Below are 25,794 nucleotides of genomic sequence, written 5' to 3'. Positions count from 1 at the left end.
ACATATGTTTCTCAGGAAGAACCGAGTTTAAAGGGCAACTTTTAAACAAGTGTTTTGCAGCCTTTAACACGAGTCCTCCTGCATTTTAGCTAAATATCTTTTAGCCAGTTTAATCTGGGTTATAATGGAAGGGCCCACACTTACTGGTCAGCAGCTGCTGCAATTGATAGAGTTTTGCTCCTCTATTATCCTGGAAGTGGCTGACTGATATTCTCACTTGCATTTTCACTTACAAGTTATCTTTGTTGTAAGGGGGATTGTGACTTTTACAATAGAGACTGTTCAAGTAGAGATGATAGTCACTTTCAGAGCAATTGGAAAACACACCCTGTCAATCTAACAGTTGCTAACTAGTAAAAGGGGATTGGGTGGTTGGGCTACGATTCATTTGATAGCCATGTAGCTACAGCAGTTAAGTAGCAAGAGAGTTCATAAAGAATTTGAACACTGTTATTCACACTCATTGATTTTGAAATAACAAATTCTGGTTCTAAAAATTGGAGTGGCTGACTTCTGCCTTGGAGATCTAAGAATTGTTGGTTCAACTGGGGAAAAATAAATTTAAAGCAATCCTAGTCTATTTTCCTTGTAGTAACTGCCACTTAACTGAAATTAAGACTTTCTCATAATTACTTCTGAGTGGATTTTAAAAAAAATCAGATGTAGTGGGATATGAATATCAGTAAAGGAGAAGTCATTGAATAGAGTTCTTCTACTCCTCAGAAAGACTCCAGACATCCCTGCCAGCTATGTGCCATCTCAACTTCTTCTTAAAATCTATTCTATTTCCAAAGCATTCCACAATAGCATTTGAATTCTTCAGATCTCTATTGGATATGAAGGTCCATGAGAAGTGGATCTGTCTTTCAGGCCTAAAAGGAGGAGCCCTCGTTGCTTGAGGCCCTTGGTCTAACACGAAGCAGACTTCCCTCCCTCCGCTCCATCTCTGGGCCCTTCCAGAAAGGGCCAAATCTTGGAAGGAACCTGGATATTTAATCCCAGTTCCTCCCAAGATTCAGTCCCCACAGCAACCCCAAACCCTGCACTTTTTCTGGAGTGGTGGCTATATTCTCTTCTGGGTCAACCAAGAGCTTTTGCCAATGGGCCTGAGCCTGAAGCTAAACCCCTCAGGTCAGTTTTGGGGGAAAATGGAGCAGGGAGGGGAGGGATGCCATCCTACTCCTTCAGGCTTTTAGAGCCCGAAGAACCAGGATGGCAATAAATATTGACCCCCGGGATTGCAGAACATCCACAGGCCCACACCTGGAAAGATCTGGACTTTTCAGTAAGGTCCAGGTCTTTCTAGATGTTAAATTAATCCATTCCAATACTAATTTTTTCATTTCAATTTTTTCTTCTTCACCTAATGTGGCAGCTTTTATGCTCCAAAAAGTTCCATATCTCCTGTCCCCCTCTGCTTTCTTTCTGTGGGTTGGAGACAGAGTGTGTAGCTATCTCCTGGCCAGTCTGGAACACTTCTGCTCCAAACTGCAATAATCACCCAGGGATATTGAGCCTCCAATTTTTATTTCTCCCATTGTTCTCATCTTATTCCAATTGCTACAAATGAAGTTCCAACTGAATATTAACTCAGTGAGAGGGGAGGAGAGAAAGTGACAGAATCAGGTATACTCAGGCAAAAGCAAACTACTGCAGCTTCTACTGTCTTGCATGTTCTACCTTGCTCTTGCCCTGATGTTGATTGGTCAGAAGTATTACCCAATTTTCATCTACGAAATGTTATAGGGTATGCTTCTGTGTAGGATTTATAAGCATCTTGCAGTCCATGCTGGTTTGTATTGCATGGGAAATAGTTGATCAAATAGGTAAATGTTTACTCTTGATATCTGACCCAATACTATACCTGTCACCATACCTGAAATATATGCTGTTGCTCCTTTCCCTATTCCACTTATTTATTCAAACGCTGGGGAAGAGAACCATTTCATTTTGTATAAAATGGGTGTCTTGAGACCTCTAGTGAAAACAGTTGGTGTTGCAGGTTTAGGTATTTAAACTGGGATTATGGATTTGCTGAAACAAACTTTTTGAAATATTTGTTCAGGAAGGGTTTCTCTTTTATTGTAAATTGTTCCCACATATTGCACATATTTAGTACTCTCTGGCTAAAATGTTAAATTATGAATTTCAGTTGTCATTGTGTATATTACTTTTTCAAAATGCTCTTCTTGTATTTGGTTAGCCACTTTTGTTATCCTGATCTTGCACTGTGTTTCTAGTAATACGTTTGGCTTCAGGGAGTAGTAAGGAAGCTGCCTTATACTGAGCCAAACTATTGGTTCACTTGTTGGCTTCATAGTGACGAACATTAGATATTCCAGTGGTAGATAAATGCCTTTCCTGGCTTCTTTGCTGGCTAGCGTATCTGCCCCAGTCAATGGTATTTATTTTAAAGCAGGGATGAGTAACTTCATGGCATTAGCAGGATGCATTGGACCACTCTCACAAACTACTGGGGAGCCATTTGAGGGCTGTTTCCAAACCACTGAAAAGCTATATACATTTAACAGTGGTAAAAATGGGCAATAGAGAGTGCATGGCTAATATTAAAACAAATCTTCCTTTTTGTTCACCTTGGCTTGATTCTGCATTGGGAAGTATAACTGTGAAAATTTAGTTATGATGTCTCTCCATGTTACTCTCCAGAATAATATCTTCTCCCCAACATACAGTAGAGTCTCACTTATCCAAGCTAAACGGGCCGGCAGAAGCTTGGATAAGCGAATATCTTGGATAATAAGGAGGGATTAAGGAAAAGCCTAGTAAACATCAAATTAGATTATGATTTTACAAATTAAACACCAAAACATCATGTTATACAACAAATTTGACAGAAAAAGTAGTTCAATACGCAGTAATGTTATGTTGTAATTACTGTATTTACGAATTTAGCACCAAAATATCATGATATATTGAAAACATGGACTACAAAAATGGCTTGGATAATCCAGAAGGTTGGATAAGCGAGGCTTGGATTAGTGAGACTCTACTGTATCAATTTCCAAGATGTTGGAGAGCAGAGCAGTGAGTAATGATTCATTCGGCCCTTACCCAGTTGCAGGAAATATTGAGGTGGGCAGATGCAGAAATCCCTATGAAGTCTTGTCAAGATCCTGTCACAACTGTCTATCTCAGTCCATCCTGCAACTGGGAGAGGACTGGAAAACTCACTGCACTGCCCCAGTTCTTCAAGCCCTTGGAAAAGACTGTGTTGTGCATTGGGGAGATGGGGCGGCTATGAAGCTTCAAAGGTAGGATTTGGTTGTTGCAATGACTGTATTCATGAATTGGAATACAGTAGAATCTCACTTATCCAACCTTTACTTATCCAACATTCTGTATTATCCAACGCAGTTTGCCTTTTAGTAGTCAATGTTTTTGTAATTAACATTTTCAGTACATTATGATGTTTTGGTGCTAAATTCGTAAATACAGTATTACTACATAACGTTACTGTGTATTGAACTGCTTTTTCTGTTGATTTGTTGTAAAGCATGATGTTTTGGTGCTTAATTTGTAAAATAATGTAATTTGATGTTTAATAGGCATTTCCTTAATCCTTTCTTATTATCCAACATATTCGCTTATCCAATGTTCTGCCAGCCTGTTTATGTTTGATAAGTGAGACTCTACTGTATTTAAATTTTCATAGGTCAGGCTGCCTGTGCTTGCATTTAAAGAAAAGTATAGGGTTTTTCTTCTTGCTGCTAAAATTTAGCAGCAGGACAAGACTGCTGGAGAGCAAGGAGATCAGCAGCAATGTGCAAACTATTCTGCTTTAGTTTGATGTATTACAACAGGCACTGGCTGGAGTTCTCAGGGGTCCCTTCGACATACTTGCAGAAGATGTCTTTGCAGTGTTTTTAGCTAAAAGAAACTAGCTAGATGCATCCTATCTCGTTCCAACCACCTGGAAATGGCTGCATTAGAAGGTAGGGGTGATTGGAAGTTTATAAGGTAGGTTTTAGAAAGTCCTTTCAAAGTTTGGAACAGAAATTCTGACCCATGCTACAACCATAAAAGTGAGTTAAGTGGTCATGAGGTAGATTTAGGACATTGTTACTTATGAACAGGATGCCAGCCATTGTTTAATTCAGAGCACTGTGGCCTAGAATCTGCTTCACTTGCTTCTGATCTGTTCCTAAGCACAATTCAAAGAGCCTTATTGGTATCTGGGGCATCTGATAGATTCTCTTTTTCCAAAAGTACTGACCTCAGCATTTAGTTTATCATTAGAAGCCCTTACCATATTGCAACCAGTGACACAGCAGCCTTGTGCTGTAAGAAGAAAACTTGACAAGTGAATTGAAAAGGAAGTAAAAAGGTATCCTCCCACATGCCCAGAAGAACATAGGTGATGGTGGTTGGTTTGCCTTGGTTTCTCCTTCCCTCATTATGGAGGATTCCTCTGTTCATGGCAAGAAACAGAGTAGGGAACTATAGTTCAGGCATCCCATGCCCATCCAATGTTAAACGTGGTAGGACATTTCAGTGCAAATCTTTCTGAGTTAGATGGACCAATGGTCTGACCAGTTATAAGTTAGCCTATTCAGAATAACCAGTTTTGATGGTTGTCAGTATGCTTCATCCTCCTTTTTTGAGGAGAACCAGCTATGTCAATTCTCCTTTTTAATAGTCATTACACATTTGTGTTTGTAACATTTGTTCATCTGGAGTGTTGTAAAAACTGACAGCTACAAACACCAGTACTTTTCATAACACTTTTAAGGGCTGATGCTTTACCAACTTTATTGTTTTATATTATTATTTTCTACCATAGGTTCTTTTGGAGCCAGGAGTAATCCAGGATGTACTTGCTGCAGGGAGCCATCTGCAGCTTCTGGAAATGCTTAGTTTGTGTTCCCACTACCTTATCCAGGTAAGGATAAGAGGCTTAATAACTCCCTCATTTGAGTACTCTTAATTTCATATTTAAACCTCGGTTACATATGGGATCATCTGTTGTTAGGATGAACACTATGAGTTATGACGAGATGTGAATAACCATATAGTTTCATCTTGACTTTTTTCTGGTATTTTTTATCTTTCAATCTATGGAATACATATGACTTTTTTGAACTTCAGTTAACCATGTTCTAATAAACAGCAGGTTTTGACTATTGTAATATGCTGTGTGAGGGACTATTTTTGAAAACTTCACTTATAGTGCATAACACTGAAGAATCAATACAGTTTCATACCATGGCTCAGTGCTGTGGAATTATGTGCCTATTTATTTATTTATTTATTTACTTACTTACTTCATTTCTATCCTGCTTTTCTCCATCCCAAAGGGGACTGAAAGCGACCTACAAACATTAAAATACATCTCAACAAAATCAACAATCTAAAACTTGAGCAATTAAAACACTTATCAATCAATCTAGTGTTGGACTGCAGGTGCATCTACACCAGTGGTTCCCAACCTTTGGCCCTCCAGGTGTTTTGGACTTTAACTCCCACAGTTCCTAACAGCTGGTAAGCTGGCTGGGATTTCTGGGAATTGAAGTCCAAAACACCTGGAATCCCAAAGGTTGGGAACCACTGATCTACATTGTATTATTAATGCGGTTTGACACAACTTCAACTGTCATGGGTTAAGTTTTAAAATGTCTTTAGCCTTTTCTGCCAAAGTGTTCTGGTGCTTTTCCAAACTAAAAATATCAGGATTCCATAGCATTGAGCCATGCTAGTTAAAGTGGCATTAAATGGTATTGATTTGATTTGACAGTGTAGATGCACGTTCTATGAGAAAGTAGCTGCTAGTTTACTTGCTGGCACTGGGTATAATGCCATGTTAGCAGACCTTCCCAGCTTGACCCAGGTTAGACGCCCTTTACTCTGTACCCTGTCCTGTCCCTCCATACTCTCCTAGGTACAGTTTGCTTATCCCCTTAGTATCTATTTGTCCTAGTGTCTTTTCTTTCCTCTCTGCTTTTTCTCCTTTTCACTCTCATGCTTTCTCACAGCTTTTCTTATTCTCTTTCCTGGCACTTATTTAGATTTGCGCTCTTTCAGATATCAACATCTTTTCCCCTCTCTTCCTGTTCCTCAGCTGTTTGAAGAATTCAGATACCCTAAAGATAGAAGTAGTAGTAATGTATAACATGCATTTCCCTTGCCTCCTCTCTGGTCCAAGTAGAAATGCCTAGAGGCCTTTTGGAGAAATGAATATGCCAAAATTGATTGGAGCTTCCTTTATGATGGTAAAGATAATCTGTCACTTACTGAGTGACTGTGGTGCTGCAGGCTACAGACAGAGTTAAATTAACCAAGCCAATTAATCAATTTAATGTCCCCAAGGTAAACAGTTTTACCCCAAATTTCAGGTGTCTCAAAGTGGACCATTCCCAAGCCATGTCTTATTTATTGATTGAGTTAAAACATTTATATTCCGCCCTTCTCATCCCAAAGGGACTCAGGGCAGAGCACAATATATATGTAGCAAGCATTCCATGCTGGGACATAAAATAACTATAAATATACACAAACATTAAAATCAGTTATATCTACTTTAAAATCAGCTGTTTAAACCAACTAAAGACACCATGCTGGCTCTGGTCCGCAGAGTAGGTTTCCTATTATTGCCTCATTACACTGCACCAAAAGCTTGGTCCCACAGCCAGGTCTTTACCATCTTTCTGAAGGACAGGAGGGAGATCTAATATCACCAGGGAGGGAGTTCCATAGCCAAGGGGCAATCACTGAGAAGGTCCTCTCTCTTGTTCCTGCCAAACACGCCTGTGATGGTGGCGGGACTGAGAGCAGGGCTTCTACAGACGATCTTAGTCTTCATGGTGGTTCGTAAAGGGAGATATGTTCAGACAGGTAAACTGGGCTGGTGCCGTATAGGGCTTTATTGGCCAAAGCCATCACTTTGAATTGTGCCCGGTAGCAAACAGGCAGCCAGTGGAGCTGACGTAACATGGGAGTTGTGTACTTCCTGTATGCCACCCTAGTTATTAACTTGGTTGCCTCTTGTTGGACTATTTGAAGCTTCCGAACAGTCTTAAAGGACAACCCCACATAGAGCATGTTGCAGTAGTCTATCCTGGATGTTCCAAGAGCATGGAGCATTGTGGCAAAGTCTCACTTCCCAAGGTACTGCACACAAGTTTTAATTGTGTGAAAGCCCCCCTAGCCACTGCTGCAACCTGAGATTTCAGGCTCAGCGATGAGTCCGGGAAGACTCCCAAGCTGTGAACCTGCGCCTTCAAGGGGAGTGTGAACCCATCCAGCAAAGTCTGCAACCCTATACCCTGTTTGGCCTTGCGACTGACCAAGAGGACCTCTGTCTTGTCTGGATTCAACTTCAATTTTTTCATCCTCATTCAGACCGTCACAGCGGCCAGGCACCGGTTCACAACCTGGACAGCCTCCTACGGTATCGAAGGCCGCTGAGTGGTCCAGAAGAACCAACAGGGACACACTCCCCCTGTTGCACTCTCTGCAGAGATCATCCACTAAGGTGACAGTGGCAGTCTCAATTCCATGACCCGGTCTGAAACCAGACTGTGACAGATCCAGATAGTCAGTTTCATCCAAGAACCCCTGGAGCTGCGAGAAATTCTTATAATTTATATGGATATGGAAACACTCTCTCAGTGTCAGGCATTGACACTGGCAAACCCCCTCTGAACAAACTTTGCCAAGAAAACCCCCGATAGGCTTGCCTTAGGATCGCCATGAGTTGGAAATGACTGGCTTTTAGTCTCTTTCCAAGCTCATTTCATTGTCTACTGTTTGATGTTTCATGTTCTTCAAAGCTTAGAATCCTGATGGTTTGGTTTGGTGAAGTGACCCAGTTATCCGAAATAAACAGGCAGGTGTCTGCCAGAATGAGACCCATTGTAACAATGACACCTAGGTTCTTTAGAGTGTTTGGCTTTTCCATGTCCAGTTTTTAACATACACTTTTAACCCTGCTGATACTATTTGCTGGGTTATCATTTATTTTCATAAACTATTCATATATATATAAATTCATATAATTCTAGTTTCCTGGTGGTTTCATTTCAATCTTTAGTGAGACTCTAGGAAGGTTTTAAGGGTTTCCTTCCATATAACTCTTAGAATCAGGACAGGAATTTATACAGAAACAGCTGTAGAGAAATCTCACAAAACCACTCTGGGGTACACTGATGTTGTGCCTTAGGAAGAACTACTAACTACAGCAAGATGTTCTCTTTTCATCTTTTTTGTTGTAACTGGCAGATAACAAGAGTGCTGGAAAGTGTTGTGGTTTTCTTTCCCACGGGTTTCACTTAGAAACACTGATGAAACACTGGGGGTTATATTATGATGCATCTGAAGTCTGTATAGTTAGGCTTGTAATGTCTTCTCTGCCACTGGGTTGCAGGACGGGGAATTCACTGTTTGCAAGCCTCAGGGAACCCTGCCTTCAGATCTGCACTCAGCATATAGGTACTTTGTAACATGAATACTGATTATTATCTTAGAGGAGAACAAAGCACACCAAGCAACGCAATCTACAAATGAAGCATTAGATGTACTCCAAACTACAGGACTAAAGCAAACTTTTACTGTATTAGAAGAAGGACTATACCATCCAAACCATATACCACAAGGTTAAATCATAAGCAAATCCACAGTTTAACATTTATTTATTTTATTTGTATGCTATCTTTTTCTCAATATGAGACCCTAAATGAATTCAAAAGATTTAAACAGCCTAATAAAATTATAACAAATGACAGTAAAAATGAATAAACTATCCTATTAAATGGCACTAATTTATAGCAGCTTCCATGCATTTAAAACAGAACAATAAGAATAAAATTACAGCCCCCTCTTCCTTATTGAAAAAAGACTAATCTCCAACCAGGCAACCAGATAGTTGCCAAAGACCTGTCAAAATAAATAATTGTTTGACAGAAAAAGGAAAGCAGAAAGATAGCAAGCTATTGTGTAAGAGGGAATTTCATAGCTGGAAGCTGCCACTTGGAAGGCCCACTCATGCATCCTCACCATTTGTGCCTCTGATAGTAGAGGTACTCTCCCAGCAGGCCCATTGGATTCAAGCAGGTGAGTCTAGGGAGGTGCAGCCTGGAGCCAAGCCATACAAGGCTTTCTATGTCATAACCAGTACTTTGAATTGTATCTGGTAATGAACCAGTAGCCAGTTCAGCCATTGCAACAGGGGAGTTATATGTTCCCTATAACCAACTCTGATTGGCAGTTTGGATCTACAGAGTGTCCAGTTTCATGAAGGAACAGGATTATGGATCTGTAGCCAGTTCTGACATCTCCAGGAACTTGCAGGGAGTTGATATTCTTAGCAGTGCATCACTACAGCCGCAAAATCTGCATGGATTGATGTTATTTATAAAAGGACCAAAGGCCAGATGGTGCATGCAACTCTTAAACTCAGAGGCAAGGGGGCGCACGCCACCAATGTATGAGGCTGGTTGGCATGCCAAGTACTTATTTATTTGCCTTTTTTCTTTTTTAACTGGTAATCTGCTGGAGAGAGGAGAAATTGCCCTTACAGAGGCCTGAAAGCATCACTTTTGCAAATGCTTCTGAAATTAGGCCGAGAGCTTCACGAGATCGGGCTATGAAGCATAAAGTTGCTCATTTAGTTGACGTCTGAATATAGCCATCATCTCGCCATTCATGGCTATTTACGGTATTAAGCAGTGGCTTTCATACAAAAGCATTCCCAGCAGTGTCCACAGGGTGGCGGTATCAAAAAAATTATCGTTACAATTTGAACATCCCATATCCAGAAGTCCAAAATCCAAAATACCTCCAAATCCAAAATTGTCCACATGAATGACTGTGATAGTGACATCTTTGCTTTCTGATGGTTCAAGGTACACAAACTTGGTTTCATGCACAAAATTATTAATTATGTAAATTTTCAGCCTGAGGTATGTAAGAAACATGAATAAATTTCATATTTATGCTTGAGTCCCATCTCCAAGTTGTCTCATTATATATGTATATGCAAATGCAAGTATTCCAAAATGTGCAAAAATCTCAAATACAAAACATTTTTGGAGCCAAGAATTTCTAATAAAGGATTCTATATGTCTATTTTGCATCATTTATAGATTGCTTTCTATTAATGTTCTCAGGGCAGTTAACAACAAGAAATGAAAACAATAGTTTCTCCCTCCCTCCCTCCCTCCCTCCCTCCCTCCCTCCCTCCCTCCCTCTCTCTCTCTCTCTCTCTCTCTCTCTCACACACACACACACACACACACACACACACACACACACACACACACACACAAACACATGGACAGACAGACAACATTTCAAGGCACCTGGAACCATTATGTGCTACCAAATGGGGAGGGTAGGCTTGGAAACCTGCCCTGGAACAATTCCTCCAAATTTTGGATTTCACAGAGTGTGTCATTCTCCTTTTTGATTGTCACTTTTTAAAGAAGTCAAAGGGAGACAAGAGTTGAATTATAAAGTGATATTTGACTGTTTTGCATCATTGGTGGTAATGTATTGTTTTAAATGATGAAATAAACATTTGCTCTCTCACCTGAATCAATTGTTTTATGTTGTCCTTCATACAACCTTTGAACTGAATATAACAATGATGTGTACACATAATATTTTTAACAATTAGTTTTGTGTTTCTTTTTGCAAATATAATGAGTTGGTATGTAAACCAATATTTCTAATTGCCAACCAGTCTTTCCTTATTGGGTGGAAGTACTGGATTCTAAGCAACCAAATAAGGATTATAAATGCTTGAATGTCTTGGTTTTAATGACCTGGAAAGATATTCCCACAATACTTGGCATTAGGCAGTAGGTGGCAGTGTGAGTCCATGAGTGTGAATAAATTAAATAATTTGATTTGGGGGGGGGGGGGCGAGAAAAAAGAAATTATTTATTTTGCTCCATATTAGTCGTGTGACCTAATCAGTAAAAAAGTCATTATTCACACAACACTGGGCAATATGCATTGTAATTTTTAACAAATAATGGGAAACTGTTAACGGTTTCACAGGAAATACAGCCCTGTCTTATGCAGCAGTGGTCATTTATCATTGCACTTTGTGAAATCACTCATTTGTTCTAATTTGAATGTAAATGACTCTAAGGTTTTACAAATAAGGTGACAGACTCACATAAATGTAATTGCAGGGTTCATCTCTCTCTTTTTATATATCACTCATTAAGTTATGAATTAAATACATCGTATTAAACCAGGGGCATGTCCAATGATGATATTGTAATGGCAAATTACTCTATGCTATTAGAGGTGTATTTTTTATTCATGGACATTAATTTGTCATTAAACGGCATTAGTTTAGCACTTTTATGTGAGAGACGTGACCTGAAAGAGGAGACTTGCTGCTCTAATGCGAGAGAATAGAAATATGAGTACCAGATGCATGTAGCCTCTTTAGTTCTGGGAAAGAAATAGAGGAATATTTATTTCAGTTCCCTCATTCCTTCCCACCCACATGCACAAAAATTTTAAATTGGATTCTATCCCTGTTAATAGACATCTCTGAAGAACGAGTAGCCTTCCTATTTTAAATCTTGTTTCTCAACCCAAAGCTTCAGAGAGAGGTTAAGCTAGGAAAAGAATAAGTTCATCTTCAGATGTGTGTCAGATTCTTGCTGGGTTTTGACTGATTACTCTTTTTTTGAGTAGCTGAAAATAGAAGCAATAATCTGCTTTGCTTTTTGTAAAGTGGGTAACTTATTAGGTGGAACTTAGTGTTCTGTTTCTATGTTGTAAATGTATTTTCACACACAGATATGAGTGCACAGTAAAACCTACTTAATTCTGTACTTCTCTCCCCAGCCCTGCCATTTTCCATTCTTGGAATGAATTAATGCCGGTTTCATATTTGATTGATTGGCTTTTGTGGGAATAGCTAAGTTGGTGCTTGGGAAAAGGGAAGGCATAGTTCAGTGCAGGCGATGAGAACTTTGGAAATAATTTTAAGGCCTTTCTATAGGGCACCGAAGTGCCACCTTATCATCATAGTCAAGAAGGTTTCAAAATATTTAGGAGATACTTGCCTCAGTGAAAACATTCAGATTTCTCCATATGAATGGCAATTGCTTGTGGCAGACCTGGGTGCATTGCTTTTGGAAAGGAACTGTCAACAAAGAATGATTTCTTAAGATGATAAACATGGTTAAGAGTAATCAGGAGTAATCAGAGAGTTTATTGGCTTCCTATTCCTATGGTGTCCTATTGCATCAGTTAGGAACCCCCGGTGGCGCAATGGGTTCAACCCTTGTGCTGGCAGGACTGATGACTTGAAGGTTGGGTTGCTGACCTGAAGGTTGCCAGTTGGAATCCAACCTGAGAAGAGCGTGGATGAGCTCCCTCTATCAGCCCCATAACCAAGCGGGGACATGAGGGAAGCCTCCCACAAGGATGGTAAAAATATCTGGGCGTCCCCTGGGTAACGTCCTTACAGACGGCCAATTCTTTCACACCAGAAGCAACTTGCAGTTTCTCAAGTCGCTTCTGACACACAAAAAAATCATATCAGTTAATCAGGGTTACTCCTACATTTACACAGAAGTTAAAAAACTAGAGTATGAAACTCAGATCAAAATGAGTTAATACTAACTTTGATTAGCATTAAAATTGAAGTGTTTCAGTGTTTGGGAAAGATGACAAAGTTTTGGTTAGGAGAAACACAGACAGAAGAGAAAGTGTAGGAGCCCAGGTGTTAACATAACATGGGCTATTGCTCTTAAAGCACAATCTTTTCAGAAATTTTAAATACTAATTGAATTTAATGGGAGGTGTCCAATAGTGTAATGTGTTAAAATCCTGTACAAATCTTGTATGTCTCAGTTTGGACAGATAATTTCATAGTGGAATTGCCCTTAATTCAAGTCTGCAGTTAAGTATCTGCACAATTGATGTAGCTGCAATGTGGCAAAGATTTTGCATTATCAAGAATCCTGATTTTTGAAGGGACAAGTTGTTTTAGTGCATTTGCTTTAGATTTTTTTTTAAAAAAACATAATGATCTCTGATTATATTTGGCTTTGAATTATGCATATTATACATTTACTTAAAATAATAATCTGACATGTAGTGAATAGAACAATACTGTAGTTCATTCTCTCGTTGTGCATGTATGTGTTTAGGATACGGAATTACTATAGCTATTTTGTGTATAGTTCTGCGCAATTTTTGTAAATTGCCATATGTGTAAAAAGTGGGGCAGTATGGCTTGGAAAACACTTAATGTCTTGTTTTATAACTATTCTGTAATCCAGAAATAAAGCAGGTGGAGTAATAACTGGGTATATGATGCCTTGGATATTAATGGCTTGGCTCAGCGATGGAATTTCTAAAGCTGTATACACTTTTTCTGTCTTAATTATGCATTCATTAGAAGCTTTTATACCCAACAGAATAAAGTAAATATTTTTTGATCTCTGTAGTGTGCTCCCAGATTGTAGATTTGCACAGCAGGGTCTTGATAATCTGAATAAATTGCATTTCCCCAAGGAGTTTATCTTTCAAATAAGGTCATAAAGAAATGCAGTCTCTCCTCTTAGTTCTCCTTGTTTTTTTCCTTTTCTTTTTATAGCACAGCACACAGGAACAGAGGTATATTGTACTCTGCTGTGTACTTGGTTGTGATTAACTCTAATTTATCAGACTGTTACTTACATGCATTCTTTCTGTGGCACATGCAGTGCTTTTCTTAAATATATAAAGGAAAAAGAAAACAAATGTGTGAAATACCAAAATAGAGAGCATATACTGTTTTACCATCTGTACTGCCATCTGCAAGCTCTGTGTTAAGAGGTATAAGGGTAATAAATATTTGTAGCGCTATGTCATAGAAATGTACAAGATCTGCATGTGCCACTTAAGGGGTCAGGAGAGGGACTCTGAAAAATATGGCAGCTAATTTTTTTAGTTTTGCTGAATCTGATGAGATTGTTTCAGTGCAGTTTCATTGTTAAATCTCTTTGGACTCCTTTCCATGTTTACTCAAAAGTAAATCCCACTGAGTTCAGTAATATATATTTCCAGATAAGTGAGCAACCTTAGCAATGTGCAACTGTATATATATTTTCAATAAACGTATCAACATAATGGGATGAAATTAATGCTAAAGAAAGTGGAGTTCAAAATGAATCCACGTAAATTCACAGGGTATAGAATAGTTTCACAGAGATACAAAAATACAATCATATTTTATTGTCTAGAGCAACCCAAGTACCATATATAAATAGTATTTTGAACAGTAAAAGGTAAAAGATTTATATGATCTGAAGAGAAACCAGAGTATTTTGAACAATAAATAATTGAGCAAGTGGGACATGATTCAGCCCAAGCTAAGACGGATTTCTAAGTAGTCCAAATGTTATTCATATTGGATTTTCTTGTTTGGAATGAGTGGAATTAAACATGCATTGTGCAAACTGCATGTGAATCAGTGGAGTTATACTAAAATTGTAATTCTGTTTTCTTAGTTATGTGCTCTGTTTTCTTATGACAGCCGTAATAGGTAATAGTAGTATAATTTATTGCAGAATTAATAATGGTGGCTGTAAACCTTATCGTTTGCAGTGTGCCTGAAATGGCTATACCTGAACTTCTCAGAATATGAGGATTATTAAAAGATCTGGCCCAGACGGGGGGGGGGGGGGGGGGGGGGACTGCTGCCACTTGAGTTCTCAGACAGTAGCATCTCCTGATAGCATGGCAACACCAGTACAACATACATTCATGTGTTGGGGGCAACAGACTATGAATTCTAGATGGAGAAGTAGAAAAGTACAAAATGCTGAAGTGCATAGATGCACCAGAGGTTCATACGAGATATATTTGGGAATTTCTATCGTGGACAATTTAGTTATGCAACCATCGAACTACATACATATTATTGACTACAGGTCTATTCATAAGTTATGAAAAGGAAAGTCTGATTTTCTATGGGTGTATTCCACACTACTTCAGTAATTTCTGAAGAAAGTAATTGTATGGATAGAATAAATGATGCAATTAAAGAGAAGGGAAAAAACATGGGCCAGAACAGGAATCTCTAGACTGCTTTCTGCAAATGTCTGATATGTCAGCTATAGTTGAGTGGCTCCCATGATGTTCAAGTACATTTATGAATCAGTCCTACTGATTCAGTGAGTATTGATAATCCCAACTGATTTTTGACTGTTTGAAAGTAGTTAGTGTTCTCCTACTTTTGCAGTGTTCCCTGATGAATGTTGGGTAATCTCAGTATCTCTCTCTAAATCTACAGCCATTAACAAAACCTTGGTGGAATTATCTTGGCAGTATACATAGAAATATAAATAAATAGGTCTGAATTCAATTGCTAGTCTCAATTTGAGAAAATCCTTTGACTCAATTGCAAATAGTAGAATCATGGGATCTGAGAATTGGAAGACACGACAAGGGCCATCTAGTCGAATATCTATCATGTAGAAAAATAGATATACCTCAGTTAATTAAAAAGATGTGCTCCTCAACATTATGTCTTTAACAGAAAATTTGGTATCAGAGATAGAAATGATATGAAAAGAGGGATATGTTCCTACACCACAAAAAACACTTCAATTTGTTTCACCAACTTTTATTCAGCTAGGTAAGATAAGCCTTAGATAAGTAAACAAACATATTTGAACCTCCCAGAGACTATTTGAAAACGTCTTTCAAAATAAGCCAAGAGGTATATACTGTATTTTGCTTTCCAGCAGCTTCAGTTTCTGTTATGATTTCCATTTGATGGCCAAATTTATACAGTGATCACTACATTCACAGATTAAAAAATGCTCTTTTTTACCCAATTAGACACCTCTCTGGAAATCTTTAGGCATTCCAGTGCGATTCTATGGCCAACTTCCACCAGAGGCTAACTATTGTATTGCACCAAAGGACCCACAAATGTCTAGAGAGATAGTCTCTCCAGGAATTTTTAGATTCTCCAACACAATTATTTAATCAACTTTTAGTGGAAGTTGAGCAGAGTTATACTGGGGGACCTAGAGAATTCTAGAGATAACCTATTAAGCCAGTGGTTCTCAACCTGGGGTCCCCAGATGTTTTTGGCCTTCAACTCCCAGAAATCCTAACAGCTGGTACACTGGCTGAGATTTCTGGGAGTTGAAGGCCAAAAAACCTGGGAATCCCAGGCTGAGAACCACTGTATTAAATAAATCTGTGAATATCAAATCTCAAAATGTGACACTGTAAATGTAGAAGGCTGGCTGCAGATCTATACTGGAGGAAGCTAATGAGGCTAATTCACTTTTCCACTTTCTCTCTCTCTCTCTCTTTTTTTTTGTATCCATTCTCGGTGAGGGATTCCAAAGGAAGTTGCTATTACTTGCCTTTTGTACGCACTAGGGAAGGATTAACTTTCCTAGTTCCTAGTTCTAGCTTTATTGAAATGTTTCCTGTTAACATACTTCTGTAGCACAGGAACTGAAAGTCCATCTTTCCCCTGTCCTTCACCACTTCCTCAAAACGAAGTTTGTAAAAACAAACAGAGACCAACAAGGAGTGAAATGAGCAAAAAATGCTTTGTAAAAAGGCTGTTCTTCGTGAGAGATTTAATTAATTGAGAAATACCTACCTCTGTTTAAAGACATTAAAGAAGTCCACCAGCATCCAATGCAATCTATTCCGCTCCTGAACACTTCTTACAGTAAAAAAAATGTTCCTAATATTTAGGTAGAATATATTTTCTTGTAAGTTGAATCCACTGGTTTGTGTTCTAGTTTCAAGTAAGCCAGCATTTAGAACTAGGTCTAATGGTTTTAAGTTGCAGGAGGACAGGTTTTTCATTTAACATTAAAAGGAACTGCTTGGCAGAAAGGGAACAAATGGTCTATAGAAGTGATGTAGTCTACTTTTTTGGGTGTCTGAAAAAGCAGGCTGGACAGCTAGCAGCTGGGGGTGCTTTAGCTCACACATGGCCAAACTTCGGCTTACCAGGTGTTTTGGACTTCAACTCCCACAATTCCTAACAGCCAATAAGTTGGCTGGGATTTCTGGGAGTTGAAGTCCAAAACTATTGAAGGGACAAAATTTGTCCATGCCTGCTTTAGCTGAAGATTATACATTGAGCAGAGGGTTGGGCAAATGACTCATGCCCCCCATCTCTATGATTCTATGTTTCTGTTTTACTACTTTAGTGTGTCTCCTCTAGCAATTACAAGTAAATCATAGTTTTGAATGTAGACTTCCATATATGAATATTAACACCCGTGATCTTTCAACATATAATGCAACAAATACAATCAAGTGACAACACATTTAAAAGGAAAAAAAAGCTATAGCAGTTTATAAAAGTCAGTTCCCAACTACGTTAGTTTCTAAACTTGAACAACTTTGTAACATACTTTTTAGCATATTACTTTTCCTATAGCTCTTTTTGTTTGTTTCAAAATGTATTCTGATAAAATTGATGAGACTGATTTTTTTCTTATAACTGCTTTAATTTACTCCTCCTGGAAGAGGAGGTACCAAAAGAAGATAAGAAAGTTCATCTGTTGTAGACAGGATTTTTTTACTTTTGATCATGTCATTATATTTCCAAAAGCCTGTCACTGATTGGAAGCTGGGTTATCTGATCAGCTGTATATATTTCACAATCTCAGCATGACATTTTTGGTGTGCAGCTTCATCAGCTGGATAGCAGTGCATCACTGTATAATTTTAAGATGAAGAAGTGATTGGTATTAAAATGGGGTGAATTTTGTTGGAGGAGGCCGATAGACTTAGCTTCTGTGACTGAGTAATTCAGAGGAAAAGCTTTTAAGCTCTGAGTGGGCAAGGACATAGCCATATTTAAAATACTGATTAAATGTGGAATAGATAGGAACACTGTTAGATGAATCCATAATTGGTTGGAAAACTGTGCTCAAAGAATCATCATCAATGGCTTTGCTTCAAACAGGAAGGAGGTGTTGAGTGGAATACCTAAGGGTTCTGTCCTAAGGCCATTACTCTTCAACATTTTTATCAATGACTTAGATGTTGGAGTGGAAAGAATCCTTAAGTTAAGCTTGCTAAAAAGAAGGCTGAGGGCTGACATGATTGTACTCCTTAAATACCTCAAAGATTGTCACAGCCTGTTCAGTGCTGTCCCAGAAGATAGGACCAGGTCTAATATTTTGAAGTTCCAGCAGAGTAGATTTCTACCGAACACTAGAAGGAAATTCTTGATAGTCAGAGCAGCTGGGCAATGGAACCAATTGCCTAGAGAAGTTGTGGGATCTCCTTCTCTGGATGTCTTCAGAAAGAGGCTACCAGTTGGGGATGCTATAGCTGAAGATCCAGTATTGAAAGGGGGTTGGAATTGATGCCCTATGAGGCCCCTTCTAATGCTGTGACTCTAATGTGCAGGTGTTTGAATTACTGTTTTGCAGACTGACTACAAAGGAAGGGTAATATGACCATGGTGATCTAAGTTTCTGTCCCATATGAGCAATCATTTTCTGGCAACCTAATTATCCTTGTAGAGTTGTTCCAAGAATAAAATGTGATAGTCACACTCACTGCCAATAGAGAAGGGAGGAGAAAATGTGAATAAAAATAACAAGAAACAAATCATTGCAACTACTTTAGGTGTTCTCAAAGGATTGGCTGTTTGTATTTGAGTTGCTGGTTTTAAGCAGCAGATAGTTCACAAATCTATTGTATGGGTTTTTAGATCGACCCACTGAGTTGTGTTGCAGAATTACAGAACTCGGGAGGCTCAAATTAGCTCCTGCCTTAAAAAAAATAAAATACCATTTTGCTCAGTTTTAAATACAGCAAAGTACAACATGGGTGATGCTCCCCTGAGGGAGAAGAGCAGTATATAAAATAAATAAATAAATAAGACCATAACACAAAATAGGACATTTTGGTGTTGCAGATCCTAGATTTGGTGACTTTATTCTATAGGGGTGAGCAGACCACTGAAATTGGAAGTGATACCAGAGAAAGAAATAGGGAAGTGGAGTGACAGCTTCTTATAGCATTCGAATTCAAAAAGAAAAACTGATGCAAACATGGTTTTGTTTTTGTTTTTTGCATTTTTGCATATAATGAACTCCAAGTTTTCGAAGACTATACTAGTGTCATAAATATCCTTGTATATTCAAAAGTCTAAATACATTTTTGCATATTTGTATAAGTTAAATGGTTTAGTTGGTGATTATGGAAATTTTGAGAGTTTTTTCTTCTTCTGTATTTAAGACAATGCACCCTAAAAAAAGCTTAAAGGTGCATGGTCCTTGATGCTGTTCTTTGTATGTTACATTCTTTCTTTAAAAATTGTGTTTGTGTTTTATCTGACTAGGAGTTAAATAGCTTTAATTACTTGGACCTTTATAAGCTTGCTGACCTCTTTAACCTCACTCTGCTGGAGAAAGCGGTGGTCGACTTCTTGGTGAAGCATCTCTCTGAGCTACTGAATAGCCACCCTGAAGAGGTCCTGGCGCTCCCATACTGCCTCATCCGGGAAGTCTTAAAGAGTGATCGGCTTACGTCACTGAGTGAAGAACAAATCTGGCAGGTAAAGAACAAGACTACCATGCAGCATGTTGAAAAACAGGAGAGAAAGCAGTAATGCAATTCCTTGAACATTTCAGAGGACAAAATCAGTAGCAATCCATGGATGTCAGCAATGGCCTTCACTGCAATCAATTTAGGGAATTCTTCAGGGGCATAACAAAGTCCTGTTTCATCTCTTTGGCATAACTGCAGACATAGCACCATACTGTTATAGAAAACACATAATCCCTGACCAAGTAGAGAGAATATAAGAACCATTGACCAAACAGAGTGCCTAGGCATGTTTGCCAAGTTAAGATTGTTATGTTTTACAGATTTTTTTTCTGTGCATTGGCATATATTGGCTGAGATCCTGTTTTGGTTGGGTGTAGCGTTAATCATTGCCTGCAGAATTAGAGAGTGGTCCTGCTGTTTTGCCACTTGCAGTGCATGGCTATGTTGTCCAACAGACTGCATATCTGACTGTGATGGCATGCACCTGTATTGCTCCAAGATTAATGTGAAGCTCAGACTGAAGGTACCATTGAGCCTCATGGATACTAGGAGATGACTGTTGACACCACATTTATACAGCAATAGACAGTTATGCATTGGTCTAAACAATGCACGTGCTTGTGCAGTAATAATCACCTTTAAACTAGATACAAGCATTACATGACCAAAAACTAGTCTACTAATGGAAGGGAGCTCACACTAGTGCATGTTACTAATATGAGTTTGGGCATTGTATTCTTAGTTCTGATATGTGATGTCTGGAGGGCATTTCAGTTGTAATGTAATATAGCATGATGTAGTAGTTTAAGCATTGGACTGTGACTATATGGAGATCAGGCTTCGATTTCCTCACTTGGCCATGGAAATCCTTTGGGAAACTTTGGACGAGTCACACACTCTCAGGCCTAGAAAATCCTGTGATAGGTTCACCTTACAGCTGCCATACATTAGAAACAACTTGAAGGCACACGATAAGAACAATGCAGCTAATTCCTTTGGTAGTCTGAAGTTTTCATTTAACAGATTACTCCTCCTTGATATTCAACATTCAGAGTTTCCAGCTAAATATCATGGTGTGAGTCTTTGTTAATGAAGCATTGTAACCCCCCAACCTCAACCCCCAGAATATGACAATAGGAGTAAAAAATGGAAGCATTGTTTACTAAAATGCTTTGTAGTAGTTGCTTTCTTCTCTTGTATTTAATAAGATTAGTGTAGCAATATTATCTCAGACAGCTACTGTGGTATAATGGTTTTCTTCTGAACTATGATTCCAGAAGATCAAGGTTCACATCCACATTCAGCCATGGAAACCCAGTGGGTGGCATTGGGCATACTGTACTCTCAGCTTCGGGAGAAGGCAATGGCAAAAGCCATCTGAACAAATCTTGGCAAGAAAGTTCTGTAATAAACTTGCCTTGGTGTCGCAATAAGTTGGAAATGACTTGAAAGTAACTCAACAGCAGCAAACTAATACTGGCTAATGCCTGCTATACATTTGTTGAAGGGTAGGATATAAACCCATGTCACTGCCACTCTTGTTGAAAATACTGCTCCTGGTAAAGATACTCATTCTTGCTAATGGTGAGGCCACATATCCCAAACAGTTCATGAATATATTGGCTACCCCATAACCTATCATCACAAATTGCATGGAGCTGCCAGGTTTTTGAGCTTTATATAATAAAATGTAAATAGTCTAAACAGTCATTAAGAAAAAAGGTGTTTAGTATGTATAGATCACTGCTTCTTAAACTGTAGGTTCCAACTCCACATAGTAAGGTCCTATTAGTTCAATGTTCATGTCACGAAAAGTTTGGCAACAGTAAATGTTTTCTGAACATCACCTAGTGCAGTAGTTCTCAACCTGTGGGTCCCCAGATGTTTTGGCCTTCCAACTCCCAGAAATCCTAACAGCTGGTAAACTGACTGGGATATGGGAAAGGGAGGCATAATTTAATTCGGCCTAGGGTCAGGAAGAGAGTTCTTGTAGATTTAAAACAGTCTCCTGACATAGTAAATTTGGGTGTCCAGGTTGGCGGGCCCTCCAATCTGAAGGTGGTGCTGCTGAATGCCAGGTCTAGCAACGGAAAAATGGCAATCATCCAGGATCTTATTCTGGATGAGCGGGCAGACCTGGCATGCATAACGGAGACCTGGTTGGACAAGGCTGGGGGTGTCAATCTCACCCAGCTTTGTCCACCAGGCTATGTTGTGCAGCACCAACCAAGATCTGGAGGAGGGGTCGCAGTGGTCTATAAGGAGCCCATCCCCCTGACCAGGTGCCCCATCCCGCAGTCAACCTCATTTGAATGTGTTCATCTGAGGGTAGGGAGCCGGGACAGTTTAGGGATTCTGTTAGTGTACTGACCACCCCACTGCACTACAGTCTCCCTACCTGAGCTAGCGGGGGGTGATCTCAGGCCTGGCAGTGGAGTCTCAACGGCTTATTGTGCTGGGGGACTTCTTTTTTTTTTTTTTTAAATAATTTTTTATTGAGGTTTTACAATGAGTTGTGGGGGGGGGTGAGGGAGGAGGGGATGTGATTCTTGTATGTGAGGGGAAGCATAGGAAAAGGTAAGGATGGGAATATTGGGGAATAGGTGGTTGGGAAGGGGAAGGGCAATAGGTAGATAGGGGGGGGGGAGAACCCTATCCTAGGGGGGTAGGATAGGGGGGAGGGGTACATGACTTCCAGTCAGCCAGCTTCCATCTTCAAACATGTAGTTTCTTCCTTTCATCATCATTGAAGATATTCTTCCAGGGGTGACCAATTTGTTTCTCTCATAGGTCTTCCTGTAGTTTTTTTGATCAGGAATGTTAGTCTGTCCATGTTTTTAATATCCATTAGCTTCTCCAACCACAGTTCTTTTGAGAGTTTTTTTCCGTCCTTCCAGTTTCTTGCAACCACAAGCCTGGCGGCCGTTACCATGTATGTAAATAGTCTCTCCTTATTATTCTTCTCTTGCTCTAAAGTTGTTATCTCCCCTTCTTTAAAGTTATATAAACCTAGTAAATAGTATTCCGGTTTGCACTCGAATTCCAATTTTAATATCTTTTTACATTCTGTGTGAATTGTTTTCCAATACTTTTTTATTATCTTACAATTCCACCACATGTGGAAGTATGATCCTACTCGTTCCCTACAATGCCAACATCTATTATCTCTATTTTTGTACATGAATCCTAATTTTTTGGGTGTTAAATACCATCTGTGTATTGTTTTCAGCCAATTTTCCTTTAAATCAGTAGAGTAGCATAATTTGATCTTTTTATTCCATATAGTGTGCCATTCGTCTATAGTTATAGATCTTCCCAGGTTCCTGGACCATTTTATCATTGATTCTTTGACTATTTCGGATTCCGTATTCCATTCAAGCAGTTTTTTATAAAGGATTGTTATAACTTTTTTCTCCCTTTTCAACAAATTGTCCCAGAAATTTGAAATGGTACTGAAACCTAATTTTTTATCTTTTTTATAACTTTCTTTTAATTGATGGTATTGTAGCCATGTGACATTTTTATATTCTTTTTTAATATCCTCCCATTCTTTCATCGGGGGTATAGCTATCCCCGCCTCTGCTTTCTTAATTATTTCCGAATACGTCGGCCATTTTTGCCAGCCGAGCAACCTACGTTGCGTTGCCTCTAGCGGAGACAACCAAAGTGGAGTTTTTTCGTAAAAAAATCTCTTATATTTTTGCCAGATTGCCAATAATGCTGCTCTAACAAAGTGGTTACCAAATTGTTTGTCTATTTTCGCTTTGTCTTGCCATAAATAGCCATGCCATCCCCATCTCAAATCGCTTCCTTCTAATGACAGTATTTTAATTTTTTCCAGTCTTACCCAATCTCTTATCCAATCTAGCGCGCATGCTTCATGGTATAAATTTAAATTTGGAATGTCAAATCCCCCTCTTTCTTTTGGGGTAGTCATCGTGGAAAATTTAATTCTAGGTTTTTTATTTTTCCAGATAAATTTGTTTAGTTCGCGATTCCAATCGTTGAATAGTTTTTTACCTCTAATGATGGGGATGTTACGGAAAAGGTATAGTAATTTGGGCAATACATTCATTTTGATTATTGCTATTCTACCCAGTAATGATATATTTAGGTTTTTCCAATTTTCTAAGTCCCTTTTAATCTCGTTCCATTTCGTTCCATAATTAAGTTCCAATAATTGATTATTTCTATTTCCTATCCAGATTCCTAAATATTTAAATTTCTTGACAATTTTTAATCCCGAAATATCTTTAAGTTCCCCCTGACTTTTGTTTGACATATTCTTTGTTAAGATCGTTGTTTTTTCCTTATTAATTTTAAAGCCTGCCAGGGTCCCATACTCCTCTATTTTCTCCAACCAATCTTTTATTCTTTCTTTTGGGTTTTCTAATATACAAATCACATCATCGGCGAAGGCTCGTACCTTTAGTTCTTGTTTCTCTATTCTTATACCCTTTAAATTTTCCTCTTTTCTTATTGATCTCAATAAAATTTCTAAAGTAAATATAAAGATTAATGGGGACAGTGGGCAGCCCTGTCTTGTTCCTTTTTGGATTTCGAATTCTTCCGTCAGCCTGCCATTTATTTTTATTTTTGCGTATTGTTTTTCATAAATTGCATTGATCCCGTTTAGAAAATGATTTCCCATGTCCAATTCTCTAAATAATATTTTGAAAAAATCCCAATTAACATTGTCGAATGCCTTCTCCGCATCTAATGCTAAGAGGCCGACTTCCTTTTGGTGGTTTTGTTCAAGATATTCAATAGTGTCAATGACAATTCGGATATTATCTTTTGTGCTCCTGTTGGGCAGGAAGCCTGTCTGATCTTCCGCAATCCATTCATTTAAGAATTTTGTGAATCTTTCCGCCAATATCTTGGTATAAATTTTATAATCATTGTTCAGTAACGATATGGGACGATAATTCTTTACGTTACTTGGGTCTGTTCCCTCTTTATGTAACAAAACAATCTCGGCTTTTTTCCACGAATCTGGTATTTTGCCTTCGCTTAAAGCTATGTTCATTATTTTTTTTAGGTATCTCAATATTATTTCCTCATCAATTTTGTAAAAGCCGGCGGTGAATCCATCCGGACCTGGGGCTTTATCTGAATTTAGTTTTGCTATAGCTTTTTTGATTTCTTCTACTGTAATTTCTCTATTTAAGTTAAATCTATCCTCTTCCGATATCTTTGGTAGCTTTTGTTTACAAATATATTTTGTTATAGCTTCTAAATTAATTTCATCTTTTTTATACAATTTTTTGTAGAATTTCTCGAATGCAATTATTATTTCATCATCTGTACACATAGTTTTTCCATTTGTTTTAATATTAACAATTTGCTGTTTGTTTGTTTTTTTCCTTATTATTCTAGCCAGCCATTTTCCTGGCTTGTTGGCATTTTCAAAGGCATTTTGCCTTATCCACTTTAGTTGCTTAGCCAGATTCTCTAATTGGAGGTTCATTTTTTCTTTTTGTAAAAAATTTAATTTTATTGATATATTACTTTTACCCGGGTTTAATTTCAATTTTTTTTCCCATTCCTCAATTTCTCTTTGTATTTTTTCTATTTTTTGGTTTTTGATCCTATTTTTCCTTGCCTTTTGTTGTATAAAGAACCCCCTCGCGTATGCCTTATATGCGTCCCAAATAGTATGTGGATTGGTACTGGAATTATCGTTTAGTAGGAAATATTCTTTAGTCATTTGTCTTACCCTCTCAATGTCTCCTTCTTGTTTTATCAAATTATCATCTAATCTCCAATATCTTGTTAACTTACTTCTATTGATTGACATAATTATTGGGCAATGGTCTGATAGATCTCTTGCCAATATTCTTGTTTCTTGTATTTTGGATATCAAACTTTTTGAAGCCCAAATCATGTCTATCCTTGTCCATAGCTTATGTCTATTTGAATAGTGTGTAAAATCTTTTTGTTTGGGATTTTTAATTCTCCAGGTGTCTAATAAATCAAATTCTTCTACTAGCTGTAGAAAATTTTTCGGGAGTGATTTCTTTTCCTTCTTTTGTTTACTTCTTTTTTGTATTGATTTATCTAAGTTATTATCTATAATACCGTTAAAGTCACCCATTATTAACCAATGATCCGCTGGGGGACTTCAATGTCCATACCGAGACCACTTTTTCTGGGGTGGCTCAGGACTTTATTTATTTATTTATTTACATCACTTTTACCCCGCCTTTCTCTCCGAGGAGACTCAAAGCGGAGACTTCATGGCCGTCATGGCAACCATGGGGTTGTCCC

At 38.4% G+C, this 25,794-nt stretch overlaps 1 protein-coding gene across 7 annotated transcripts in view; it reads left to right on the top strand.

The window, feature by feature from the left end:
* The window catches only part of klhl32 (kelch like family member 32), a 105,640-nt gene that overhangs the window by 48,070 nt on the left and 31,776 nt on the right, over positions 1 to 25,794 (top strand). For 6 of the 7 annotated variants that reach the window (XM_008119252.2, XM_008119236.2, XM_008119240.2 and 3 more), the window contains 2 exons: positions 4,802 to 4,900; positions 19,316 to 19,531. In XM_008119252.2, the coding sequence (XP_008117459.1) occupies positions 4,802 to 4,900; positions 19,316 to 19,531 (315 nt within the window). The remainder of the gene's footprint in view (positions 1 to 4,801; positions 4,901 to 19,315; positions 19,532 to 25,794) is intronic. The other variant, XM_008119270.2, reaches the window with a different exon arrangement.

This window comes from Anolis carolinensis, chromosome 1 (genome assembly GCF_035594765.1).
Source record: "Anolis carolinensis isolate JA03-04 chromosome 1, rAnoCar3.1.pri, whole genome shotgun sequence".
Classification (NCBI taxonomy): domain Eukaryota; kingdom Metazoa; phylum Chordata; class Lepidosauria; order Squamata; family Dactyloidae; genus Anolis; species Anolis carolinensis.
Note: the sequence above shows the minus strand (reverse complement) of the source record. Positions and strands in the feature narration are given on the sequence as shown.